The sequence below is a fragment of the Columba livia genome, chromosome Z (assembly GCF_036013475.1).
Source record: "Columba livia isolate bColLiv1 breed racing homer chromosome Z, bColLiv1.pat.W.v2, whole genome shotgun sequence".
In the NCBI taxonomy this organism is placed as follows: Eukaryota; Metazoa; Chordata; class Aves; order Columbiformes; family Columbidae; genus Columba; species Columba livia.
In genome coordinates, this window is record NC_088642.1 from 8,234,675 (window position 1) to 8,261,779 (window position 27,105).

Here is a 27,105-nt window from a genome sequence, read left to right on the forward strand (position 1 = left end):
GAAGAGACTGCATCAAACTTTCTAGAAGAAGATGCAGGAAATGTCACAGATTTCACAAACATGTGAGACTATGACCTCTTAAAGGTCTCATTGGTTCATTGAGCCTGAAACTGAGACATCATCATGACACGTGCTGCAAACACCTAAACAGATGAGATCTCAGCTCAAAAATCACGCCTTCTGAGCTTCATTATTTAAATGTTTCTACGCCTGAAAATAATTACACCAGACAACTAGCAGGAAAACAATTTCTCCTTAGCCAGGAAAAATACTAGTAGACAGCAGTAAATTAGCAGCTGTGACTTCATAGCTTCAAAGTCTAGTTGTAAGGTTCCTGCCTAGTTGTTCCTCTAACTATTGCCATTTCCAGTCAAGGGTGGAGTGGCTCATACATGCTGCATGGTCTTCGGCAACATCAGGATGAGCTTTGCCAACTAATGATGCCTTTGCCAGGGGAATACAGCTGCAGTTTAACAGCACATGGCTTAATGTAGACTCTGACCCATTGAGTGTGATTGATTAAATGGGTCTCACTTGGCAACAGCATAATATTAGACCCATTTTTTTTTCACTTTGCAAAGCCAAACATTCAATTAAAAAGAAAAAAAAAAAAACAAAACCAAAAAACAAACAAACAAAAAAACCCACCCAAAACAACACACGAGAGAAAGGAAATGAATAAACATTAAATTTCTGTCATTTTCTTCTGTCAGTTAAATCCATTGGCTCTTCCTAATAAACAAGATCTATCCAGGATCAACAGGTCTCAGGACCGATTTTCTCTTATCATCATCAAGGGGAGTCAGCTTTGTTGTTAACCTTTCTATTTATTTAAAATGCCCTGGATTTCATATTCAATTTTTATGCTCTATGTTACTGATTGTTTCCTTGAAATGGGAACCTCAAGGACTTTGATAAATGGATTGAAAGGTTGCCTTATTTCTCTGTCACTTCTGCCTTCGCATCCTCTGCAAAATGTTGTTTTGCAAATCATAAAGCTGGAGATTGCAGTAAGTATTCATCAGAGTAAGACACAGAGGTCTGTAGGGGCATAACAGATTAGATAGACCCAGTGAGGGGCCAGGAGCAAGAGCTGATGGGAAATAGTCATGAGCTAAAATTAAGACAAAAGGACATAGGCAGGATATCAGTGCAGTCTTTTTGGAGGTGGTATCTATAAGCTGAAAATATTTTTCCACTGCTGTAGTCTGTGGTGGGCTTGAAGCCATGGAAAAGGACCTTCAGTGGGCTTGTAAAACTGCTGAAGAATTCACTTACTTATTTGGAACTCATTTGCACTGTTTTTATAGTAACTCGAACAGAAAGTGTGTTGATACAGGTACGTGCAAGGCTGTGAAAGAGGCTGATAGTTATCCATCGCTGCACAAATTGCCATCTAAAATGCAAATGGCAACTCATACCCCCCAGGATAGGGTCACTGTTTCTGGGGTATTCAGGACTTCTTTGAATGGTGCATTGCAAGTAAGTGTCTTCCCCAGACCATGTTTTCACTAAATGAGTCACAGCTAATAGATTTAAGCACCTAGAGCCCCTCTACACACCAAGTCAACAGAGTCCTGTTTTGGGAGATGTAGGTTTCTACCAGCCCTGGATAAAACTCATGTAGCCTGCATCTGTGTGGGTGCTGCATCCCTTGGAGCAGCTAGGAGGAGGGTTTTGCCCTTCGCCAGAGCTGTCACGGCTTCATCCACACACTGTTCCTTCTCCCTCATCCAGGAAATCTCCCCGATACTCTCAATACTTTCCCATTCAAGGCACCAGCATACCCAAACCGTAGCTCCCTCTAAACAGTCAAACACAGGGCTTATGGAGAAACCTTGAGCACTAAATAGTTATTTCCCTTCTGGATGAGCTTAAATTGGGTTTCCATCCCTCCTGCATCAATGCAGTCTTTGCACTCGAGCCCACACAGGGACCACCCGGAGATGAATGCCACAGAAGCTGCTCATTCCACAGCAGACCTGGTGGATGCAAAACATTCCTGTGTCCCCACGTGGGATGCCTCTCTGTAGGGCAAACACCTGGGGCTGACGTCCCTCCTGCTGCTCCCATGCTCCACTTGAGCAAGACTCCAAGAACCCCTCCCTCCCCTTCACTTTCCGAGCTTTCTAAGCCCCACAGTGAAAGGCATCTCATGGGGGCCGCTGAGCCGAGAGGTGACTAAATCCACAGCCCACAGCATTTCACAGGGAGCCGCTTTCTCAGAGGGACATGACCGCCCTTCATCGCCAGCGCTAATGCAGCCACTAGTGAGTGCGCAAAGACGTTTCTGATGATTCAAATGTGTGATTGTCGCACCCGTCCCTTCACACACCTCCATAAGGGCAGCCGGGACCCGTGTTCCTTCTGGCTCTGCGCTTTTCACTCCCTTTCACTGTGTTACTATGGCAAACGAGAGAAACGTTCAGCTCCCAGCTCTGAGTCATTGCCTCCCTCCCAAAAACAAACATGTCCTGGACTGCTCTTTCACAGAAGCTGCCGAGTACTCAGCCCAATACTCAGTCTAGTTTCTTAGACAGATAGAGACTACAACTTGTAGCAGGAACTATTAATTCTATTAATAACCCCTTTTTACATGAGACCTTTTCAAACTGCAGGACCCAAAAGCACTTGACGCATTTTACTACCTACGTGTTGCAAATCCACAGTCTCCTAGGAATTTTGCAGCTGTCACTGTTGCAGGCTGGGCTCCTCGTAACTGTAGAGCAACAGCACAGACAGACCTCTTGTTGTCCTGTCCCACACTCATAAGTGTGTCACCATACAAAAGAGCAACAGATCTTCTCCAGCACCCCAGCTACCTATCATGCTTTGATGCACCACCAAACAACTCCAGACCCATGCAGAGAGTGTGGTGCAGAGCACTCCTGTTCACATGGTGTGCAAACTTCCATCTTCTCGGATCCTTCCTCCTAGATGCAAAGTACTGGTGGCTGTTCAGCTGAGGCTGGCACACTCATCATGCAGGTTAGCGTTGTATCTGAATGGAAGTATCTGCAAGAGATTTCAGCAGGCAGAGTGAAATCCGTTACTACCTTCTGGAGTCCAACTCCTCTCCAGTCTGCTTGCCATTGTATACAATTGTCTTTCTATCCACCTAAAAATCCCTTCATTCACATAGTCACCTTTATTTTCACTATAGGTGAACACCTGCAGTTCTATGGAAAGTGCAACACACCTTTGCTCATTAGCGGTCGTCTCATCCTATTTTGATTAACTTAGAAAACAAGACTATTCTTTTTGCTTGCTTTCGCTTTGGATGCCTCAGCCACCAACAACTTACCTGAGCATCTCCGACTTTTACTTGCCTATGACCATTTTCTGCCAAATACCCTCTCTAAAAGGGCTTGGTTTTGTAAAGACACCATCAGCTACAGACAACAGTGAATTTCTTTGCCTTTGTTTTCCCCGCTTGTGTGCTGGGGAGAGGTGGTGTCAGGAGAGCCGCTCTACCACACCCTGGGGTTTGAGAGTCAGTTAAGCTGATGTGCATCAGGTTCAGACTGTTTGAAAGGGAGGGAAAGAGGAGATGGAGATGCGAGAAACTGCGTCACTTCCACAACTGCTACTGCTCAGGAGAAAGGAGCAAAAGAAATATATATCTGCCTGCCTATTAATTTAAATCTAGACCCAGGAAGAAGTCAACGAACTGTAATTTATGAGCTGTCAAAGCCTGAAAAATTCCTTTTGACACTGTATTTTCAGTTATTACATGCTTTCCTGCAAGACGACAGTGTAATTCTGTAGGGAGCCTTCTAGTGAACAGCACAATGGCAGAGGGCAGTGGGGGCTTTCTTATTATCTTTTCTTCTCCTTTTCTTCTTCTCTCCCTGCTCCTTTCAATCATCCCCCCTTTCCTACCGTGCCGCTCACCCAAACAGCAGTGAGGCAGTAAATCAGCAGCTGTCCCCATCCTGCCAGCCCTTCAGCACCTCCAAGGCACTGCTCAGTGCCGGCCTGGATCCGGCACCATGCAGAGATTTCTGAGAACTCACTGGGTGATGAGAATGGAGATGAGGCAGTGACCCCAGCTCCACTAAAGACAAAGGAAAATACCCCTTACACTCTTCCTGGCATTTTAAATACTACAGTTGTTTTCCCTCTGCACATGGTTGGCAACCACCACTTTCACTGGTGCACCTTGCAGTTGTGTCTCTCTCACTTGTATTAATGTTGATTGACAGCTGCCAGCCACCCCAGATCATCAGATGTTGGCAGCACTGCCTGCCTGCTCCTACATAAAGTCAACCAGAGCACTGGAGAATCCTGGCAGGATCCTGAGTCACCAGTGCTCTCCTGAAGGAGAGCACTTTCTCCTCTTTCACAAGCACTGCTGGAGGTTTCCTCCCTGGAGAGCAGTGTCAGGCTCTTGGGATGGAGATGTCATCACACACCAGGACCTCATGTAAAGCAGAAGGTGGGGTGACATTTTGGTGGTAGTATTTGCTGGAGAGGAAACCATGAAGGAGATACCTGTCCATGGGTGCCTGTCCACATCTCCCTTGAGCTGTTGTGAGAAGACAAGTGGTTGGAGAGTCATGGCAAGGGCACCGTTGTCCAGTTCCAGTTAATGGGGGAACTCAAGCTAACACCAAATTAAGCTTGGCCTGAAAACGTTTCTGTTGCCTGAATCCAACCTTAAGTTACCCTGGCATCTAGCTCATTTTCTTATCACTTGGGGACAGGAGTGGGGGAGGCATTTCGCGACAAATGTCATTCATCCCTGTATTTCCAAAGCTTTATTTTTCTCACACACACAATTGCTTTTTAATTTGAGTTGCTGGTGGTAGTAGGAAGGTTGCCTTTTTGCTTTATTTTTTTCTTCCCAGCTTTGATTTCTCACTTAAAGCTCAGAAACCCCTTTTAAGGTCTATTCTCTGTGATAGGCACTTCGCCTTGTATTTAGGGAATCACACCCACACGCTGCACGCATCCATATGCAAACACACAGACATACACACGAGTTTTCTGAGTGAACTGATCTCCAAATCTTGTACTTTAATATAATTTAGGCAGCCTGTGAAGAGCTCTCTGGAGTCAGGATTGTGGATTAGTGTTCTGAAAGTACCATAGAAAAGTACAGACCCAGAGAAAAGGATCGTGCTTTCTGCTGGATTGTGCTGAAAGACAAACAGTCACAACTCCCAGAGTCTAATCCAGGCTATGTTCGTCTTTAATTTCATAGGACCTCAGCTTCCTCAAACCTGAATTGGGGCCAACACTGTCACCTAATGTTACTTGGGCAATATTTGAATGAATATGTCAGAGCAGCACTGCAGCTCTGCTATCGTTACTGTGACAGCTTTTTCTTTCAGAATTGGATATCAAAACAACCAAGGGCAAAATTCCCCTGGACAAAGAGATGAAAAAATGGAAGCAAAGAGATTTGCCTAGAACTACTCTCACATTTAGTAGAAGAAACAGGGAGATAAACATCTTCTCTTGAGTGAAAGACCACTGCCTAGGGACCTGGGGACAAACTGATGTGTCTTACTCATGAGTGGGTTATCAATAGGCAAACTTCCAGTGTTTTTGTTAAAATTCCTGGAAGCCTTCACCAAATCCTTCAAGCCACTGTTCTCTATGTCCTAGCTTCTGCTCAGACAAGGTGCACGCTGCTGCCCGAAAGACAGGGCCAGTAGCTGGCTGTAAGACCAGGGACCACCTGTAACCCAGGGACAGATCTTCCTCAGTCTGGGACACAGTGTCTGGAACTGACCAAAAATGAGTCAAGGCAACCCAATAGTTAAACAGTGAAAGAGTCAAAGTAGGGTTGAGTGCATGTTTCTTGACTTTCTTTTGGTTAACTTTACCTATGCTAAATAAATGTCATCCCAATTGGGAGCTGGGCTTTGCTTCTAGCTCAGAGAAATGTTCAGGGAAGCTGAATGATAAGAATCCTATCGACTTACATTGCTTCACTGTGCAGGAAAATCTCTGAGTGCATTCAATACAACTACTTCTGCTCCCAGGAAAAAAAAAAAGTGTTGAGGTGGCAAAAGTAAAATTTGTCCTGCATTTCCCCTTGAATGAAAAACTCTTCAGAATTGTGACTTTGTTTTCCCCTAGTTGCTGGTCTCTCCAACTCCCACACACTCTGTGAGACTGGCTTATAGAGCCTATTTTATCCCAGGGTCCTGCAGACATCATGGTGAGGACATTACAAAGAAAAATAGGGTACTTCTTGTGGTAGTTGAGTCACTGTATTTGCAAAGATTATGTCTGCACCTGTATAGCAAACACAACCTGTGAACAAAAGAGCCATTAGCAATAACCTGTAATAACTGAGAGAGAAGAACAGACTTACCTGAGAACCATGACCAGCTTTTGTGACACTATGTGGAGAACATGGCCCATACTTAGGAAAATACAGTATTCCTTAAATGCCAGTGTTAGAGAACTGTGCTGCAACAGAGGTGGAGGCTTGCTGTTCAAGTCAGGGAGAAGGAACAATGCCAGAGGCAAGGGAAGGGAGAAGAGGGGCTATGTGTATTTGAGATCCTATCTTCCCCTTAGCAAAACTGACTGATTGAGTTTTCCTTATCAGTAGATGCTATTGTGAGCTGCAAAGGTTGGCTCTCTAGAATTGGAGCTTCCTTGTAGTTCCTGCTGAGCACAGTGTTCAAAAGGGCAGACATTAAATGAATTAAGAAGTGGGTAATGGACAAATCTCAAAATGCAGTTGTCAAAGAGAAGGCATGATAGAGTGAGGGTATTTGTAGCAGGGCTCTGCACAGATCAGTACCAGCTCTGGTGCTAGTCAGCATTGTCATGAATGATGTGGAATTAAATATCCCCACTGATTAAATCTGTGGATAGCACAAAATGGAAAATTGTAAGGACAGACAGGACTCTGATACAGAGTCATCTGAGTCACGTAGGTCACTCTGAACGAGCTTTGGCTGGCAGAGGCATTATATGCGTGTTTCTGCAGGACCAAACCTAAGCTGACTCATAGAGGAATAAAGCTAAAAGCCAGACCTAAAGAATGAGGGGTTGTATTTCATAAGACAGTGACCTAGAAAACTACCTAGGCAATGACCTAGAAAAGTGGTTAGCACGACTGACGAAGTCAACATTATCTCCCAGCGTGGTGGTGGACACAACCATCTAATGGGACCTCTTGCTGTATAAACAAGGAAACTGAAGGACAAAGACGATTTTCTAGTAGGTAGCATTGGTGGGGTTGCACTCTGGCAAGCTGATCCCAGCCTGGCATTCACCTTTTAAAAGCTGTACAAGATTTTGAAAAGACCTGTATAAATGAAACAGATGCCTCAGAGTGTCAGGTTGAAAGAGTTGTGCACATCATCACCTGAGAGAGCTCCAAGAGAGTTGTGCCTTTATGGCAGTATCTTTTCTGGGAAAAAAAAAAAAAAAAAAATATGTACTAGAGAGCACTTTAATCAGCTAGAGAGACTCCAAACTTTTCTCCAAACTTTTCTAATTTGAACACGATGCCAAACACGTTGAAGCGGGAAGTCAAAGACAGGCTCTTGTCACAGGAGAATACGCATCAAAGCAGACTATGATGCCGACAATTGCTCTGACTGGTGTCCTCATAGTAAGGCTTGACCCCTCTCCAGGACACACATTTTATCCAAAAACACAACCTATAGGGATAGCTGGGGGCAGCAGCAGAATGACTTAGCCATGGTGGTTCAGTCATGGGATGGGTGGCACCTGGGGACAGCTCTGTGGGCATCTCCAGTACACAGAGGGAGAGACCAGATCACTGAAAATCCCTTCTTGACAATAAGCCCTGTGAGCCTCTGACTAGCCCTGGGTTAAGGGGATTTTGAAAGGAAGAAGGGGTCATCACTAATAGTTGGGGTCTTTTTTTCCTGCACGATGCCCATCTTTGCTTCCTGACTGATGCTGCAGGTCACTGGAGAGGGTCTTTAGCATAGGGAGGATGCTGAGACCAGGAGCTGGCTCTCTGTGTCAATGTTATCGCTCGCTGTCACATTTCGAAAGAGGAAGCGAGTCTGTGCAACGCACGCAGAGAACAAAGCCCTTGTGGAGCCGAGTGAGAGTTACAACTTGTCAGCACGTCTCTCAGCCTGCCGAGGGCCAAACATGAAACACAAAAAAAAGGTCTGAAATGAGGGAAAAAGGGGGAAATAATAGCACAGCGAGCTCTCAAGCTCACAAAAGTCTTGCTATAAAACAGCACCTTCGCTCTCTGTCTCTCTCGGTCTCTGAGTCCTGGCTACTGATGAAGGGAAGAGATGACTCCCCTTAGCACAGTTACAGTACTGTTGCAGTAATAGGGACCGGAGCCAGGCTCAGATCTGGCTTGAACAGCCCTGCTTTCTCCACACACCCCAAGAAACACTGTTAGCCAAAAAGCATTATTAGTGGAGATGAAATCTGAGGTGAAAAGAGCCTACTGAGGGTTATGTTTTTCCACGTGGACAGTGAAGCTCTAGTAGCTGGAAATTTGCCTTTCTGAGACTCAGATTTTACCCCGAATCAGGGAAAAAAATTCTCCAGGTATTATACTTGGATAGGAATGGTATAACTAATTTTTATATTTGGTGATCTGGCCACAGCTGTGTTGGTGGGAGAAAGAATTCTATAATTGTATGGTATAAGTCTGTATTGATGATTTATACCAACTAAAGACCTTGTTTCAGGAAGATTTGTAGATCTGTGTTTACTGATCATTTGGTCCAGGTGTATAATTTTTTGTTCCAAGAACTTTCGGAAAGAATAATATATTATGGCAAGAGAAAGATAACAGTATGGTCAGCACTGTGTGGGGGTAAAATGAAGGACCAGCCTCAGTCTAGTCTTATAGAAACAGAGACACATCTGTATAAAGTGAGTTAAGAAAATGTACTAAAAACAGACCAACATCCCATCTTCATAAGGACTCAGTCTTATACTGCCAGTTGTTAATGTAGTTAGTAGTGTACGCATCCTTCGGGCTCTCCAGTCTAATTAAAAATAGATGAAGCAGAGCACTGACAACAGAATATTACTTAACAAATATGTGTCTTGTTCCCGCTATGACATTGTGCAGCATCTCCTTTTTCTGCTACCTGAACTGGTAAGGTATTGAATCCTCTCCTGTAAGACTCACCTGCTGTTAGTATTTTGTGTAGACTGAGAGGTGCCTCTCCTTGTGCAGTTGTTGTATGGAAGTGCATGGTCTGCGGTCTCCAGCCCTTCCAGTTCTCTTTCCTTCATGAGTTGTATAGCACAGGGTCTCGAATATGAGATGGGGAATGGCACATGTAGGATCAAGTTGTGGTTTAAAGCCAAAATTTTACCTAACTCTTGGATGAGAATGGAGATGAGTTCATCAAGCCTGAAGCAAAACAGAAGGACAGTAACAGTCCTTCAGAGAGAGCAAGGCCACCCAGCTATACCATTTTTACAGAAGCAGAGCCCTAGGTCAGTCAGTAAGTTAACTGGTAGTATTGGGCTGGGCTGTGAAAGATTTAAAAAGACCAGTGAAAAGAAGGAACTTAGCAAGGAGATGGGTGAAGCAGTATTTGGCCCCAAACACTGCTATCTCTCCGCATGCCAGGGAAGAAAACTGGAGAAAATCTCTGCAGGTGCAAGCCACCGATGTGTCATGCTACAGCCAATGCATGTTTGCAGTGAGTTCAAATGACAGCAGCCAAAATCAGAGCTCTGAGACCATCCCCACAGACCTGCCAACAAAGGCTGACTAAACTGTGTGAGAAGAGAGGTACTATGCCTTCTCCCGGCCAAGCTCACCCTTGAAACCCACCGGTGAACAGAGTTACCAGCAATGCCAGTCCCTGGAGTAAACTGCCTCTGCAGCAGGAGGCTGTTTATGAACTATTCTTTACTGCTGGCATAGCACCCAGCTCATTTTCACCTTTCTTAAAGGTTAACCTCATTTCCCTCTATTAGTTGGTTTTAGCGAATGCCATTCAGCGCGGCAGTTAAAGAGCTCTGTCAGCGGATGGAAATGACAGTGGCATTTAGAGCCAGGCGGAGCTGAGAGTTAGGGGGGTGGGAGGGTGGGTGGAAGAAATAATCTTCAATAAAACGTTTGCAGGGGTATGCTAAGTGACATCAAAGGAGTCTCATTTTCCACAGCGAGAGGAGACATACTCGGTTCAGTCCGCTGAGTGGGATGGGTGTCCCATGAGTTTGAAACCAGGGAGAGAAAGTGCCTGAGGGGCTCCAGACCAAAGCATGGGACATCCTACATCATAGAACAATAGAATAGTTTGAGTGGGAATGGACCTTCCAAGCTCATCTAGTTCAACCCCCCTGCCATGAGCAGGGACATCTTCAACTAGATCAGGTTGCTCAGAGCCCCATCCAGCCTGGCCTGGAATGTCTCCAGGGATGGGGCATCAACCACCTCTCTGGGCAACCTGGGCCAGTGTGTCACCATCCTCATTGTAAAAAATCCCTTCCTCATGTCGAGCCTGAACGTCGATATGTATGAGTAACTTCTTGCTGGGTCCAGTAGGCCTTGTTTTCAGGTCAAGTGTGTGCTGAATATTGCTTTCACTAAAGGAAAATTCCTCTGTGACTGTGTTGGTTATAAATTTTATTGCGACCCTGCCTCACATGCCGCCTTAGCTGCCAAATACTTCAGGCCACAGCATCTGGTCACAGCTTTCTTGAGTTTCCTCACTGCTCTGCACTTCTGTTTTAAAACCTGGGGTCAGACTTGCAGAAAAGTCTTCCCCTCAGAGGAAGGATGAGTTCTGCCTGTGCTGGAGATTTCACAGGGTTTTGTTTTGTATTTGTTTTGGGTTTTTTTCCTTATTGCAAGAAAGTTGTGAAAGAAGGGTGAGAAAAGAGGGCAAACCAGGGAAATACAAATAGACCCCCAAACCCTAGCATACAAAAGGTTTCATCTGCATCGTTCAGGCTCTGCTGTCCTGTTCTGTCCTCACCAGACCTCCCCTGGCAGAGGTGTAATAGGCTGTTTTGCATCAGGGAGGGTCTGCAATACCCAGCAGCGGTAGGGACATACTGAGCAGCAGTACAGTAAATCGAGGGTCTGATCCAACGCCTGTAAGGCTCCATGGCACTCTCTTTCATTAACTTCAATAAGCTTCAGATCTAACCCTGAATCCTCAGTGTTTATTTCAAGCACTGGTGTAGCATCACTGGAATATAATACCCCTTCACATATGCACCTTGGGGTAATGGTCTAAATGAGTGCGTGGATAAGTCAAGTGAGATACTGCCAGGTGGTATCCTGAAGCAGACCCATTCCTTTCCTGGGTCATTTGTTGAGGTAGCCGAAGCATTTCAAAGGAACTGTTATCTAGCCAAATGTGCAGTTTTGCAAAAGGCAAAGCATTCCCTTTGAACAGGTCTATTTCAATGAGATTTTTGCAAGGGGACTTCTTTTCCTTTTTTTAATTAATGTTTTGAGTTCTCATTTCAGTAGCTACAAACCTGTCATTTAAACAGGATCTTTTTGATTAATTTTGTCTGTATTGTATTAGACCATTAAGAACATAAGAGCTTCCATTTTGGGTTAGACCAAAGGTTTGTCTAGTCCAGCATCCTCTGCTCCAGCAGTGCTCATTAGAAAGAGTAAGAACAGGGCTTTTATAGAGTGTCACCCTTCCCTTAATATCCTTCGGCTCCCAGCAGACAGAGGTGTAGTGACTAAGATTTTGCATCTGGATCACCATGTTTAATAGCAGTGAGTGGACACAACCACCACTAATGCATCTCATTCTCCTTGGAGCTAATTTATGACTTTTGCATTCAGCAACACCCCATGGCAGAAACATCTTTCATTTATTTATATCGTGTGTGAAAATGTACTCTCTTTTGTCTGTCTGAAAACCACAGCCATTCTGCTTTATATATTTTATGTTTTGAGGTTATTAAGACAAAGTCTTTTTATTCTTCTGAGACAATACCTTGTAACACTTCACAACTGAAGAATTTCCATTTCACAAGAACTTTGGCCTCTCCAATTCAAACCATTTTTTGAGTTATCAGTATTTCCTATAGAAAGAAAATTCCATTTTTCATCCAGCTTCAGCCATTTCTTTATATCAGTGTAATTGAGGTTGACAGCAACAAAAAAAAAAAAAAAAAAAAAAGGATAATAACAACAAAAAAAAAATTGGAGAGAATGAATGAAAATTTCATAACAGTAGTTTCTTCTTCCCAGCTGGGCTAGGAGAGTCGCAATGACAAGTCAGGGAGATCAGTCACCCCAATTCATCACACTGGCACTATGTGGTACCTTGTAGTTTAAATTCCTATAAGGCAGATGGTATCCCCTAGAGAAGAGGAATCCAGTTCTCACCTTCCTTTTCATCTATAAAATCCCCAGACCGGGACTTCCACCTAGATAAAGAAGGACTGGTTTAAGGAAAGATACACTTTCTTTTTAAGTGACCTTGCTTGTGGGGAAAAAAAACATCACTTTTAGGTCCTCTTGCAGTAAGTGAGATGTCTGAAGGATTAAATGGGTGGATCCCATTTAGGTTCAGATCTTGAACTAATCACCTGAAAATGGGCATTTGCACTACGTGCCCAGCTCAGCTGCTCACATCCATTGGCAAATCCTTGCAGAACTTTAGCTCTTGCTCCATAAAGCAGAGTCAAATTATATTTTGATTTCCAACCTCTTGATTTTTCTCCTTATAGTCACAGGGCAGGACTCTCTCTTTCCATGCTTACATACACAGCCTGGCACACTCCGCTTTTGATTTTAGCTGCATATCCCAGGTACAAGCGTCAAATAAATAATCCACAAAACTTCTGTGTGAAATATGGCTTCATAACCAAAGTGAGCATTAGGCCCAGAGCTGTGTGATGTAGGAAAGGTGTTACTGAGACCTATGAGACATACTGCTTGGATTCCTTTATTATTATTGTATTCTTTTGCCTCTGCTTCATTTTCTTTGTTTGCAGACGAGGGGATGGAGAGGAGGAAAGCCAGCAAGTTTATAAAAGCAAGAGAGAAAGGAGTTGAGGCATTTTGTGGAGATCTTTAATGACACTCTGTATAATTTGAAAGTAGGGAGGGAAGGGGGGAGAGAAAAAGGGAATTAGCAAAAAAACTGGCAAAAGAAAAGTGGAATGTGGAGAGAAGCGTGTGGATGAATTTTAATGCAATCAGAAAGCTGTAATAATGGTAATAAAGGAATATATTCAGACGTCAAGAGAGGGAGAAGGGAACAGGACCCGCGACGCCAGAATTTAAATTAGACATAGGCGTATAATTCTCTTTTCTCCCCCCTCCTTTCTTCAAATGAAGGAAATGGAATTTTTAAGCACAGCGAAAGAGGGATTAACAATTGGCAGGTTTTCAGCCCTTTGTCTTTTGGCGAATCCCATTTAATCACCGTCTTTAATATTAAGGAGGCTGTGGCTGTGCAGGGCTGTCTCAGGCTTGGGGGAAAAAGGGATGATATACAGAGGAAAAGAGAGATAACACTCAGGTTCAGGCAATTGTGAGGAAGTGTTTCAATTACCTCCACTGAAGTCTTTAAAAACTGAAGTTTAATTTGATCTGAAATGTCGTCACAGCTCCTGCAAGAGAAAATATGTCTTTCCCAGCCCCCTTCCTGCCCATGCCTTTGCTGTTCCAACAGTCCCCAGTGCTCAAGGCTGGAGTGCTAGCATGGATTAATGTCCTGGTCTTCTAGGCTTCTAGAAAGGGTTTCAAAGCCCCGACAGGTCACCAGTGAGATGAGTTTAGGAACTGAAACTTATTTTCCTGACATACCAGCCTTGACACCACTGACCCTGCAGAGTTTGTCAAGAAGCTTCTAAGCTTTTCTCTGAAGGAGCGTGAAAACCAAACGGCCCTTCAGGCTCAGCCTCATCCTTGTGTGGCCACAGAGTGAAAAGGGGATGTTACACATAGGAATTAAGATGTGTTAAATTCCCCAGAACCAAAGGCTGTAGGAGTCATATTCAAATCTGAGCCGCCTCTGAAAGATGAGTGTAAAAGCATGATTCAGTGTTCATTTGAGGTGTCATTTGATAGTACAAGACAGTCTTCTGCTTCATGTCCTTCTTCAGTAAATCCAACAAGCTGGGCCATGGAGACACCCATAGATTTGAAGGAGGAAGAAGCCTGAACAGTCATGGAAAATCCTGCAAAGTTTAGTTACAGCAAAACTGCACATCTCCGCACTTCGATGCTGGGTCTCCTTGGGTGTTTTTCTCCCATTAACATTTCCGGGGTTATTCCCAGGAAACAGGAACTGTAAGCACAGGCTGCTAATATTTAGGGAAAGAGGCATGATTTTTTTTCATGATTGGAAGGCTGATTTAAATTCAGATATTCTTCCTGTTGTGAAGGGATGGTGGAGAGAAAGTGGGTATTTGGGCTGTGCATTGAATTTAGAAAGATCAGATTTTGACTCCTGAGTCTTTTTCTAAAAAGCATCACCTCATGAACCTTTCTAAGAAATATTTCAGATGGATGTTTCAGATAATGAACAAATTCAGAAGAATGATGATCTGCCAGGCACAAATCATGCAGAGTGTTTGTGCTTTGCACGACACTAGGATTTTGACTGCTCTCACCACCAGCTTTCCAAAACAAGGGCTACTAATAAAGTGGGTCATTGCGAGTTGTTTTCCCAGCTCAATATCAAACACCATAAAACCTGTCATTTAAGATCTGCACAGGGAATAGCATCTCTTGGCAATGGACAGTTGTGATGGTGCTGTTCAGCAAGTCAGAACTACTGATATTTGTCTTGGGGTTATAATATTCTCAACTGTGCGAAAACAGTCTGCTGTTAAAAGAATTGTTCAGGCTATGTCTTCATGGCAGGGTTTGCTTGGCGTGTTGCCCAAGTCTTGTCCATAGCCTATCCGCACAGAGGAAGCCTGAGTGTGCTTTCATATGAAATGTCCAAGTGGTGCTGTAGGTTTATGGTTGGATTTCACTTCAGTGCAGGTAGACAGCAGGTTCTGCCACAGGAGCACAGGCCAACCAAGCTCAAACTACATTCATACCCCTGGTCTGAACCATCTTCTCAATTTCCTTCTGCTTTTTCTCCTAGTTCTGCACTTTATCCGTCCTACTCATACGTTTGCTCTTCCAAACAACTTCTGGACACAGTTTAGCAGCTGGCACAGACCGAGGACCTCTTCCAGTTTTCTGTCAAGCAGGTTCCTCTGCTCAGCAGGATAGGATTGTAGTATGGATGTGGACCCCACAGGTAGAGAGTAGAACCAGACACATCTAGTTTAAAAACATAATCTTAGACTTTGGGATTGACCCATTGGCAACATGTTAAATTTCTTTCCAGTTGCTCATAGGGCCAACAGCAGCCAACATCTGTGTTCTCTTGGACACATGCACCTAGATCACTGTAGCACTATCTTTAAGGACCACACCACTGCAGGACATGAAAATCTCTCCCTGGAAGATGACTCCAAGATCTACAGCTGCCATTTGCAAAAGCAAGGCTTTCCATTCAGAACTAAACCCTGCCTTTGCTTACACCCACCATGGACTCCTTTTACATGAACAAGGAGCTGAGGAAGCTCCAGCCACTTAAATCTGATAGAAGCCATCAGAGGGTTAAGACAGTTCTGACCATCAGCCTGCCAGGTGCCTTTCATTGTTACTGCCAGTGCTCCCTGTATTCCTGGCTTTGGCAAACACTGCCTGAGGAACCTCAGCAATGCCCAATTTTGCCTGGTGCAAGCACAACTTCTTCTTTTTCACAGATGGGGAAACTGAGGCTGTCTTTTGTGTTGAGTAATTCATGTAGCTCATATTACCACTGATGCAGCTGTCCTTCACAGACATATATCGTAAGTATTTAGAAACAGTAACTACGTGGTAATCATCTCTCTGGTACCAGGAATACGGGACCACTCTAAGGAAAAAGTGATTTTTCCTTCCACAATATCCAAAGCGCAGCTTGAGAAGGGACCCAGGAGTCCCAAATACCAGTCTGAAATGTACAGACAGGAGTTTTGTGGAAGCTCTTGTATGACCTCATGAGTCCACTCTTCCATAACTGAATCAGTAGTGGTTTCCACACTTTTCCAAAACAAGATCTAGGGCCTGTCTGTTGAAAATAGTTTGTGGCATGCTCGAAATAAACAAAAGGAAGAGGCTTCTATCACAATACATGATTAAGCTGCAGAACATCTTGCTGCAGGATGTGGTCCATGTTAACAGTTCACATCGGTTCAAAAACCCACTGAACGATTATGTGATAGACACTTCAAAAACTATTACATATGAAAAAACCTACTACAGACTTCGGAGTTCTCTGAACTGCAGAGCACTGGAGTCTAGGAGAATATGTGGAGAGATTTGCCTGTTATTGTACTCTTTCATAGATATCCACAACTGGCTATTGCCAGAGGCAGAGACTAGTCAGACAAACCCGCTGTCTCTCTTACAGCTGTTCTTTCAGTCTCCATACAGGATCCATGTCCAAGTCCAGGTTTAGAGTGCAGCCAAGCAATTAAACAAGATAAATCCTTCAAACTAAGTTTTTCAGATGCAACAGTGAAGAGTAACGCACCTGTGGGATGAAACTTCCTTCTTCGTGCGGGAGAATTATGCTCCCACACCTGGGTTTATATTCAGTTGCGCTTGTCCCCATCACACAGCTGTTCAGATTAGCTGTTATTCTCCCTAGCCTGGGTGTCTCAAAGCCTCTGTCTCCAGCAGTTGGAGACCGGCAGCTGTGCAATCATATCTGCCAACGTATGGGATATAAAGAATCTGTTAAGTAAAACCAAACCAGGGAGGGAGGAGGGGAAGAGATCAGCACAAGGAAATCTCTCCTGCTAAGATGTGATTAGGGATGCCCCACAACACCCAGCTGCAAGGAACAGGTGAACTCAGCAAACATTTTAAAGCCTGCAGCAGAATTAGCCCCTTGTGAGTGTTGTTTGATATGGGGAGGGGGAGTGAAGAGGGGAAAAAGGAGCCCATGCAGGTGAAAGGAGGATTTGGTTGCTATTTTTTGGACTTAGGTAGCAGTAGAATTCTGTTGTTTCCAGAGTGTGTTGGGTTTTTGGTCGTTGTTGTGTTTTTTTTTTTCCCTTGTCCTAATTTTTAAAACACCTCCATTTTACAAGGTTCATGTATTTTCCAGCAAGGTACCACGGAGAAGATAATTAGCTAATTTACAATTAGCTACAACAGAATTCGTAATCGCTTTCCCTGTGGAAAGGGTTGTAATCATCATCACAGAGCTGTAGGACCGCTGTGAAAATGGCAATCGGAGTGTGCAGCCCGGGCCCCAGGAAATGCCCTGCTTTTAGCCTATTGATCCGCCTGATTAGCAGGGGCTGAGGGAGCGACGGGGCACTCTGGCTCGAGAAGGGAGCCGGTTTCAGTTTGCACATTTGAGTTCAGAGCTCAGCCCAAACTTCCATAATGTTCGGAACACCTGTGGCTCAGCACTCTGCTCTATAGATTCTCCTTTAGTCTTTGGCCTGAGTGGCATACCTTGTCCATGACCGAAAAAAAATCCAGGTTTGTAGCTTTTTATTACCACAGTGACTTTGGCAGATTCTTGATCCCAGTGACCAATCATATCTTGGGCTGCATCAAAAACAGGGTGTCCAGCAGGTGGAGGGAGGTGATTCTGCACCTCTGCTCCACTCTGGCGAAACCCCACCTGGACTCCTGTGTCCAGCTCTGGAGCCCTCAGTACAGGACAGACATGGACCTGTCGGAGAGAGTCAAGAAGAGGGCCATGACAATTATCAGAGGGCTGGAACATCTCTGCTGTGAGGACAGATTGAAAGAGTTGGGGATGCTCAGACTCCAGGGAGACCTTATTGCTGCCTTTCAGTAGTTAAAAAGGGCCTATGAGAAAGATGGAGACAGACTTTCTAGAAGGACCTAATTACAGAAGACAGAGCAATGGTTCTAAACTACAAGAAGGTACATTCAGATTAGATTTAAGGAAGAGAGAGGTAGTTGATGCCCCATCCCTGGAAACCTCCCAGGCCAGGCTGGATGGGGCTCTGAGCAACCTGATCTAGTTGAAGATGTCCCTGCTCATCGCGGAGGGCTTGAACTAGAGGACCTTTAGAGCTCTCTTCTACCAAAACAATTCTATGATGGAAAACCTCAGAGCTGCCTCCTTTTCCTCTCCACCAAGGACCAGTCAGGAGAGTGGTCAAGGAATATCTGCTCTGCCTCTTGCCACTTGGTCTTATGCACCATCATTTTCTCTTTACCCACATCTGCCCAGGAAACTTCTCAAGGCTGCTTGTTTTTTCTGTCATGGTGCCAGGGAGATAAGCTTAAAGGCCTTCATAGTGCCTGGACCAAGGCTCTGCAGCTGCTCCCTCACTGTGTGTACAAGCAATGTTTGGGGAGGAGGGGAATAGCAGCAAGGACAAATAATTATTAGCTATATAAACAATGGAATTAATTAGCATCTGGTTTCTGAAATGAATCCATACAGCAACCTGGTCCTGATGCTCAGAAAGCCAACATCTTCGAGTAACATCAGAGAGCTGCTCTGGTGAATACCAGGTGCGTACAGAAGATGCTTGTTCTTATGCAGAAATACACAAATGCCAGTTCTGTTCACGCACAAGGAAGCAGACAAATTATCCATGTATGATGCCCTGGCAATGAACTTAAGGATGAAACAGGGAGGCTCATAGGTTTTAGAATAAGGAGTTTTGTGGCTAGAAGGGACTATAGTGATCTTCTGTTTCACCCTCCTGACTAACCTGGGTCATGAAGGTGGTAGATCTGTCCCTCTTTATTTCCAAGGTTTTGGATGCAATCTTCTAGATGGTAAAGCTGGCTTACAGTTTCCTGATACAAGATTCAACTTCTTTGTTTTGCATGAGGAATACGAGAACACAAGTGTATTTATATAGTCTTATCTAAATGTACCCCCATGCACACACATACATTAGCGAGAGCTATCTGGATAAACACAAACCTGTGTCATGTCTCTCTGTGAGTGACCCTAATTTTCCCCCAGTCCCTCCACAATTGCTGTGATTCTTGTTCTTGTCCTCTTGCTCCGCAGAGGGTCAAACATCCTGCATCTCATTGTTCCTTCTGTCTCCTTAATTAGTGCCCGTCCTCCCCCTCCTTTCCCATGTCCCCCCTTCCCATCTCCTCTCAGCACTTGTTTTGCAATGCTCTATTATTTCACCTTTCACGCATTCCGTCTCCTTCGCCTGGGCCCGTCTGACACCTCTGCCTTATGCTTATCATAGAAACATAACATTTAAATACAAATAGAACAGGGAATAATTTAACCCCTATTTGCACTGGGGAATGTGCCAAGGCTCCGTATAAACACAGCCAGGGAGATTTATAGACACTGTATATTTATCTGACAAGTTACATTTCTTCACCACTGCACCTTGCAGCCAGCTTTTCCTGACAGGCACAAGCCTTCATCACTGGCTGAGTGGTCAAGTGTTTTCCTGGGGATATTGGAAATGTCAGCAAGGAGACATCTCTGGGAACTCTGTTTTGCCATTGCTGTGGCCTTTATCCATCCATCCTCCTCAGAGGAATGGGGAGTGCTGGGTCTTGTTGTTACCGTGTTTTGTTTATGGGAAAACAGGGTAGACTTTGGAAGGGAATGCCTCAAGTCACTCATGGTACACCAGCCAAAAACCTCCTTGGCTCTTCTAGGCACCACAGCATAGAGAAATACCCATCCATGATTATTTCCATTGGCCAAGCAGGCGTGGTGGACTCAGGTTGTGACAAAAGACTTACAATAGGGTGAATACTAACGAGGAAAAACAAAAAAGCATGGAGAAGGGGCTTACATGGACACCACACTCAACCCCCAAACTGCAGGACAGTCTTACTGCTCAGATTGCTGTTGTTGAGGGTTGCCTCTACAGCAAGGGTAGTGAGATTTCTTCACTAACATGTAAGATATGGGCATGAGATGAAAACTAGAACTGTCACTTTGGTGTGTGTAATAGACAGAAATTTGAACAGGCCCTTTCCTGAAAAAAGCAAAAGGGATATGCTCAGATGTGCATTGTTGCCTGACACGTGGTTGCGTGTGGCATTGAGGAAGCTGCATAGAACATGTTTTCATCATATCAGCCCTTGGGCACACTGCATAATCATTGTCTCATTTTCCCTCACAGGCAGGACATAACAGCTGTTCCTCACGGCTGCCCACCTCTGTTGTCTTAGACAGGATGGCACTGTGATGTCCCACTCCCTCTCCGTGGCCATGGGCCAGCTAAGGCTAGTCATAGTACCGTAGAATCATAGAACGTCCTGAGCTGGAAGTAACCCACAAGGATCATCGAGTCCAACTCCTGTCCCTGCACATGACAACCCCACAGTTCACACCATGTGTCTGAGGGCGTTGTCTAGTCTCTCCTCGAACACTGTCAGGCTTGGGGCCGTGACACCTCCCTGGTGAGCCTGTTCTAGTGTCCAGCACCCTCTGGGTAAAGAGGGTGTCCTAGCTAACGTCCAACCTAAACCTCCCTGGCACATCTCCCTGACATTCCCTTGGGTTCTGTCACTGGTCACTAAACAGAAGAGTTTGGTGCCTGCCCCTCCTCCTCCCCTTGTGAGGAATCTGTAGCTGTGATGAGGTCTTCTCTCAGTCTCCTTCTTTCCAGGATGGTCATATCCACTGTTCACCTTGGAGACATCCCAGACCATGCACTTTTGCCTGTCTTCTTTATGTGCTTCTCTTCTGCCCCCGGACAGTGGTGTTTCTGTTCTCCTTGACAGTGTGTTCACTTTGCCCTGGGACTGAAGTCTTGGTGGGCATAGTCTGAAGGTTTTTTACATAACCTCAAATGGGAATGATAGCATCGAGTTTGGACATAGAGGCAGGACATAAGCCCTGAGTCTGTTCAGTTCTCTGAAGTTCAGATGTGGATCCTAAGACACACAGATTTAAGATGGTCCCTCACTGAAAGAAAAGGAAACATGGAACTCAGCAGGGTTGTATGGGTGGAACATAGGTGACAGGGGAAGGCCCTGCACTCTACAAACAGAAAGAGATCAGGTACATCTTGATCAAGGGACTGCCCCAGGCAGACTATACCTCTGGTTTCTATAGGATGTAGAGTGGCCTGAGTGATGTAGAGCAAGGTACTGTCCTCTGTTCTCACTCAAGGACACTGGAGAAGTCTAGTGGGGAGCACCTCTGGTGTGCACACATGCTTAGACACATCCCACTGATGCCAGCATGTCCTCTCTTCATTTTATTCTGGCAAATCTCGTGGACTTGTCTGGACATCCTTACAAACGACTTGCCCCACTGCATGGCATGCTGGCTTTTTGTTTGGAACCTGGAAGAGCATCATGTGGGGGGACTCAGCATGTCAGAGTCATATACAAGCCCATTAGAGAATAAAATCATTAGCCAAGACCAGGAACGTGCTGAATAGTCTCAGCCGCTGGACTTCTCCCTCTTTCTTCCCACCTGAGATGTGTGAAGGGCATTGCTAGAACACAGTACCGATGCCCCTGGCAGAGCTGGGATATGAAAGGTAAATGCAGCACTTTGTTAGAAGAAAAAAGCTTGTTAAACTGACTCATTTTTTATCTGCCGAGTGTGTGATTTGTGTAAATTTCCGAGACAGCAGATGTGACAAATGATTCCCCTGGCAACCCAAGGCACAGCTTTTCAGGGGAGAGAGATAGGGCACTGACTTGGAGACAGGGCTGGAGGTGATGACCAGGCAGTGCTGGACCCTTGCTGGCCATGGAGACCCCCTTCATGCCACTTGTCCTGGAGCAGCTAAACCAGCAGACCCTGGGGAAGGTGGTTCTCACTCTTGGCAGAGCCTGTTCCTGGTGGGCTGATGGCCACCTTGTGGGCAGCTCACAAAAGCACCACATCTTCTACCAGCCAGTTCAGGGGACAGGCATCACCTCTCCTGTTGTCCTGCAGAGATGCAGAAAAGCGGGCTAAAATAAAATTTTTTAAAAATAATAATAATAATAATAATTTTTTAAAAATGCTTCCTAAAACACCTGGTTTAAGCTTTGCATAAACTCAACCAGATAAGGCAGTTTCAGGCCAGTTCCACACTAGGGAGTTTTGCTGACAGAGGAGGGATGTGATTTTTTTTAAATGATACCTTCACATTAACAAAAAGCCTGGTGAAAATACAGCTACACAGCTATAGGAGTGCTTTTGCTGATGCAGCTTATTTGAAACAGGGGAAACTGTATAAAGTACAATTTAACAGGCACTTCTTCTATGCTGGAAGTATTTACTAGACACGAACTTCCTAGGCAAAGGCTTTTGCTGGTGGTGTTCCCAGTTCGTCCCACTTCTCTGCTGCCTTCCTAAAACATCTGCCAGGACAGCTGGTCTTATTCACTGGGTGGGTTTTGCTCCAATGTCCGCACAGCTGTTGGAGCTTAGACTGGACTCTTTCTCCAAGGCTTTGTCTGGACCTAGACTGAAAGATGCCCCAGAGAGCACACAATTAATTGCTTCTCTAAGGCTTATACCTCACCTCTGAGTGTTTCTTTTGCACATCAGTTTGGCCATCAAGAAAACAAACCTTTCAAATGTCCAAACCTTTCAAATGTCCAAACCAGCATGGGTTTAGGAGGGGCAGGTCCTGTCTGACCAACCTGATCTCCTTTTATGATCAGGTGACTCACCTGGTAGATGAGGGGAAAGCTGTGGATGTGGTCTATCTGGACTTCAGCAAGGCCTTTGACACTGTCTCCCATAACATACTCTTGCAAAAGCTGGTAGCCCATGGCTTGGACAAGTGTACTCTACGCTGGGTTAAGAACTGGCTGGAGGGCCGGGCCCAGAGAGTGCTGGTGAATGGGGCTGCATCCAGCTGGCGGCCAGTCACTAGTGGTGTTCCCCAGGGGTCAGTGTTGGGTCCCGTCCTGTTTAACATCTTTATTGATGATTTAGATGAGGGGATTGAGACCATCATCAGCAAATTTGCTGATGACACCAAGCTGGGAGGGAGTGTCAACCTGCTGGAAGGCAGGAGGGCTCTGCAGAGGGATCTGGATAGACTGGAAAAATGGGCTGATTCCAATGGGATGAAGTTCAATAAGGCCAAATGCCGGGTGCTGCACTTTGGTCACAACAACCCCCTGCAGCGCTACAGGCTGGGCACAGAGTGGCTGGAGAGCAGTCAGACAGAAAGGGACCTGGGGGTACTAATTGACAGGAAGCTCAACAGGAGCCAACAGTGTGCCCAGGTGGCCAAGAAGGCCAACGGTATCCTGTCCTGTATCAAAAACAGCGTGGTCAGCAGGACAAGGGAAGTGATCCTTCCCCTGTACTCTGCATTGGTGAGGCCACACCTGGAGTATTGTGTTCAGTTCTGGGCCCCTCAGTTCAGGAAAGACATTGAAGTGCTGGAGCGGGTCCAGAGAAGAGCAACACGACTGGTGAAGGGACTTGAACATAAGACCTATGAGGAGAGGCTGAGGGAGCTGGGGTTGTTTAGTCTAGAGAAGAGGAGGCTTAGAGGTGACCTCATCACTCTCTATAACTACCTGAAGGGAAGTTATAGCCAGGTGGGGATTGGTCTCTTCTCCCAGGCAGTTAGCAATAGGACAAGGGGGCATGGGCTTAAACTCTACCAGGGGAAATTTAGGCTGGATATTAGAAAGAAATTCTTTACAGAGAGAGTGATCAGGCATTGGAATGGCCTGCCCAGGGAGGTAGTGGACTCGCCGTCCCTGGAGGTTTTTAAACTGAGATTGGACATGGCACTTAGTGCCATGATCTAGTAAACGGACTAGAGTTGGACCAAGGGTTGGACTCGATGATCTCTGAGGTCTCTTCCAACCCAGTCGATTCTGTGATTCTGTGATTCTGTGATTCTGTGATTCTTGAGGTGGGGACAGCTCACACAGTGTTAGGGCTTTGTGCATCCTTAAAACCTGAACTTTGTGTTGCCAGCAAAGACCCCGAAAAGTCCCTTTGTTTGGTCAATTTCAACATAAAGTAGACATATTTCTTTTAATGTGTCTATCAGAAGGCTTTCTCTGTTTCGTCCCCCTTATCAGAAATGCATATGTACCCTCCTCAGCCCATTTTTCCTACCATTTCAGCCGCCTAACTGAAGGCAACATAAGTCCTCATTTTCTGTGGACAGTACATGTGGATAACTCCACTGCAGGATTGAAAGCTCTTAATATCCTCACTCGATATCCGCTGCATGAAAAATTATCCTCATCCAAGGCTGTAAAGTAATTTGCCAATTTGCAGGTGCATCTTGGAGAGGGAAATTTTGATCAAACACTGGTTGAAGCAGAACAGATTGCCTACACCAATGATTTCTTAGTGAACAAAAGTGACATAAATTGCCCAATTAGTCAGCCAGAAAAGGATTGTTGCAAACCAATGTTTTGTTCAGCTTTAGGTTAACATGTGCATTTAAAAAAATAAATTAAAAAAATCAAACTATTTATTTATTTATTTACATATATTTATTCAAATTGGTTACATCTGCTCTGTAAACTGCTCTGAAAAAAAAACTTGGTTCACACATTTACATAGTGTTTAATGAATGATAAATAAGACATTTATGAATCATGTGCAAATGGCCTGTTTACATACACGATGTAAACTATGTAAATTTCTTTTTTTTTTTTTTTCCTGGTGTAATGGTATTAGTCTCTGAACACAAACCTAGTCTAAAGGCATCACTCAGTGCTCTCTGAAATCTTTCTGCCAACTAAGCAAGCATTAGTTTGGTCTGTTTTCACCAAAATTTTCTGAAGGTGTTTTGTTCTAGACTGAAAATCTCAATACTTGTTACAAATCTAAGTATAAATAGTCTCCCTCATTCAAAATACAATTATCTATTAGCAGACCATGACCTACTTTGACATGAAATGCCACCTGCTTGAGCTCCCTCACATAATAGTAATCAAATAAGTTAACTATATGTTTCAAAAAACAATATATGTTTCAAAAAACAATATATGTTTCAAAAACTTTGGGCTTATTTCACATGAGCCTTTAAAATATATTAAAAAACTCATCCAAACTTTAAGTATGTGTCTGCGAGTGGGTATGAATGACAAATCTCCATTTAGAGGCTGTGGCTTCTGTTATATCCTGATTTAAAACAGCTTTTGTTAAACATTTTTTTCCTGCAACTTATTTAGTATTGCGACGGCTACTAACTTATGTTATTTTTCATATGGACTTTATTTCTATATGCTATCTTTATCTACATTCCTCTTGGATCACAGTTTAAGCACTGTTGTCATTTCAGTTATTGCAAGCTGACTACAAAAAATGATCAGAAAAAGCTGATTTGGGAGACTTTTGTGCCTAGATTTTGAGAAGCAGTTGAAGGTTTTGATATTTCTGTGGTTTTGGACCTTTATTTTTAAAAAAATGCCAAATTATTTTCAAGTACTCCTTGAAAGTCAGATGCTATTAAGGTTTTTCGAGCCAGCCACCTGAAATGACTAACAGCTTCTGAAATATGTCACCTCAATGAAATCACCATTTGTTTTGCATGTGATACTGAGCCATCTTGGCTTTCACATCCCTCCTGAAATATGGTAAGCATCTCTTTATTTTGTTCCAGAAGACAGAAAACTCTTTGTGGGCATGCTCAATAAGCAGCAGTCAGAAGATGACGTGCGCAGGCTATTCGAGGCCTTTGGCAACATCGAGGAGTGCACAATCCTTCGGGGACCCGATGGCAACAGCAAAGGTAAGGTGATGGCTAGCGGCACACTCTGTCTTTAGCGTCAGACTAGAACCAGTCTCAGCGTATGTATAATTTTATGGTGTAATAAAATCACCAGGTATCCTGCAGGACAGCATCTCTTACATTTGCCAAGGGAGGCCATTTCTTTGCTGGTCACTGTCTGCTTGTGCATGAGAGGAAAAAGATGATCGCACTTAACATCACATGCCCCCTGATGAGCTATGTCTCGTTGAGTACAAACTGGTGTCTAATGCTGTTTGCTTACAGGGCAGAGCCTCTCATACAAACACAAGGCCTTTCACATTCACTCAGGATGTGCTCTCCTCAACCCGTTAAACAAGTCAACTCTTTCTTTAAGCAGAGCCAAGATTGCTGCTTTACATCTCGACTTTCCAGCTCTATTGGTTCCACTTATTTATCACCCAACAGCCCCAGGTTTTCCACGTCTTCAGCTGGTCTTTCCATAGATACACACCAGACAATGATCATAATTGCAAGGGTACAGGTGCTGATTTAAATATTACACTCAGCAGATATCTACTGTCTGAAACATGCAAATGCTTCATTGCAAAACTGGTTGCCTTACCTCCTTCTGCCACTTTTTGGCATCACTTGTTACCTGGATAGGACAAAAGATCCTTTGCTATAGCTCAGGTGCAAGAATGAGGTTTGTCTTTTGAATCGAAAGGTCATTTTTTTCCCCGTCAGTCTCTAGATAAAGTAACTTCAATTTGAATAGGAAACCCTCTTCTCTTGACAGTATAATGTGTCCATTAAATATTGATCTGCATATAATATATCATAAACTGTGCTGGAAAGTGCAGCACCAGACAAGAGACCAGTCTTACTGATACAGTTCATATCTCACTGGATATTTTGACATGTGACAATATCAACCAGCATATTTTTACAACAGGGAGGCAAAAAATTCATATCACAGTGATACACTGGAGAAAGATATTGCTATTCCATAAAATCACTGGTGGCCAAAAAAGGCCTCGCAACAGCATTAAAGGACTGCTGTTTGATGTAAGTCAGAAAAGCTCAGACTTCATGATATAAATGGTTGAAAATAAACTGTGGGTGCCTTTCTTCATTTGTATGGCTACTTTAGTATCATGACACCCAAAGGTTGGGGCTGCCCTACTAGAAAGCAGTAGGCTAGCTTAGCCTAGAAGAGGTCCAGCCACCATAATGGTAGGCAGTTAAGGACTCCGTTCACTGAAAAAAATCAGTAAATTGTGGGGGAAAAAATGTCTGTCTGCATCCACCTGGAATTGTACTGAATAAAATCTAATGACAAAGGATTTAAACAGAGTAATAATAGAGGCAATAAGGTCTGACATCTGTAAGAAATAGGGTCCAAAGGAGATCCAACCCATAGACTTGTATTCATACTTTCTCAATCTTTTTATCTTTTTTTTTTTTTTATTTTTTTACTTTAAACATTTTCATTATAAGTCTGAGTCTGAGTGG

General features: G+C 44.3%; 1 protein-coding gene across 15 annotated transcripts in view; it reads left to right on the forward strand.

Annotated features, from left to right (window-relative positions):
- Nucleotides 1-27,105, forward strand: part of CELF4 (CUGBP Elav-like family member 4) — a 713,325-nt gene that overhangs the window by 583,768 nt on the left and 102,452 nt on the right. For 10 of the 15 annotated variants that reach the window (XR_010469177.1, XR_010469178.1, XM_065046935.1 and 7 more), the window contains exon 4: nucleotides 25,504-25,632. Coding sequence is in view for 13 of the 15 variants with exons in the window: in XM_065046935.1 (XP_064903007.1) it covers nucleotides 25,504-25,632 (129 nt within the window). In the remaining 2 variants the exon portion in view is untranslated. The remainder of the gene's footprint in view (nucleotides 1-25,503; nucleotides 25,633-27,105) is intronic. The other 5 variants (XM_065046941.1, XM_065046942.1, XM_065046936.1 and 2 more) reach the window with 1 other exon arrangement.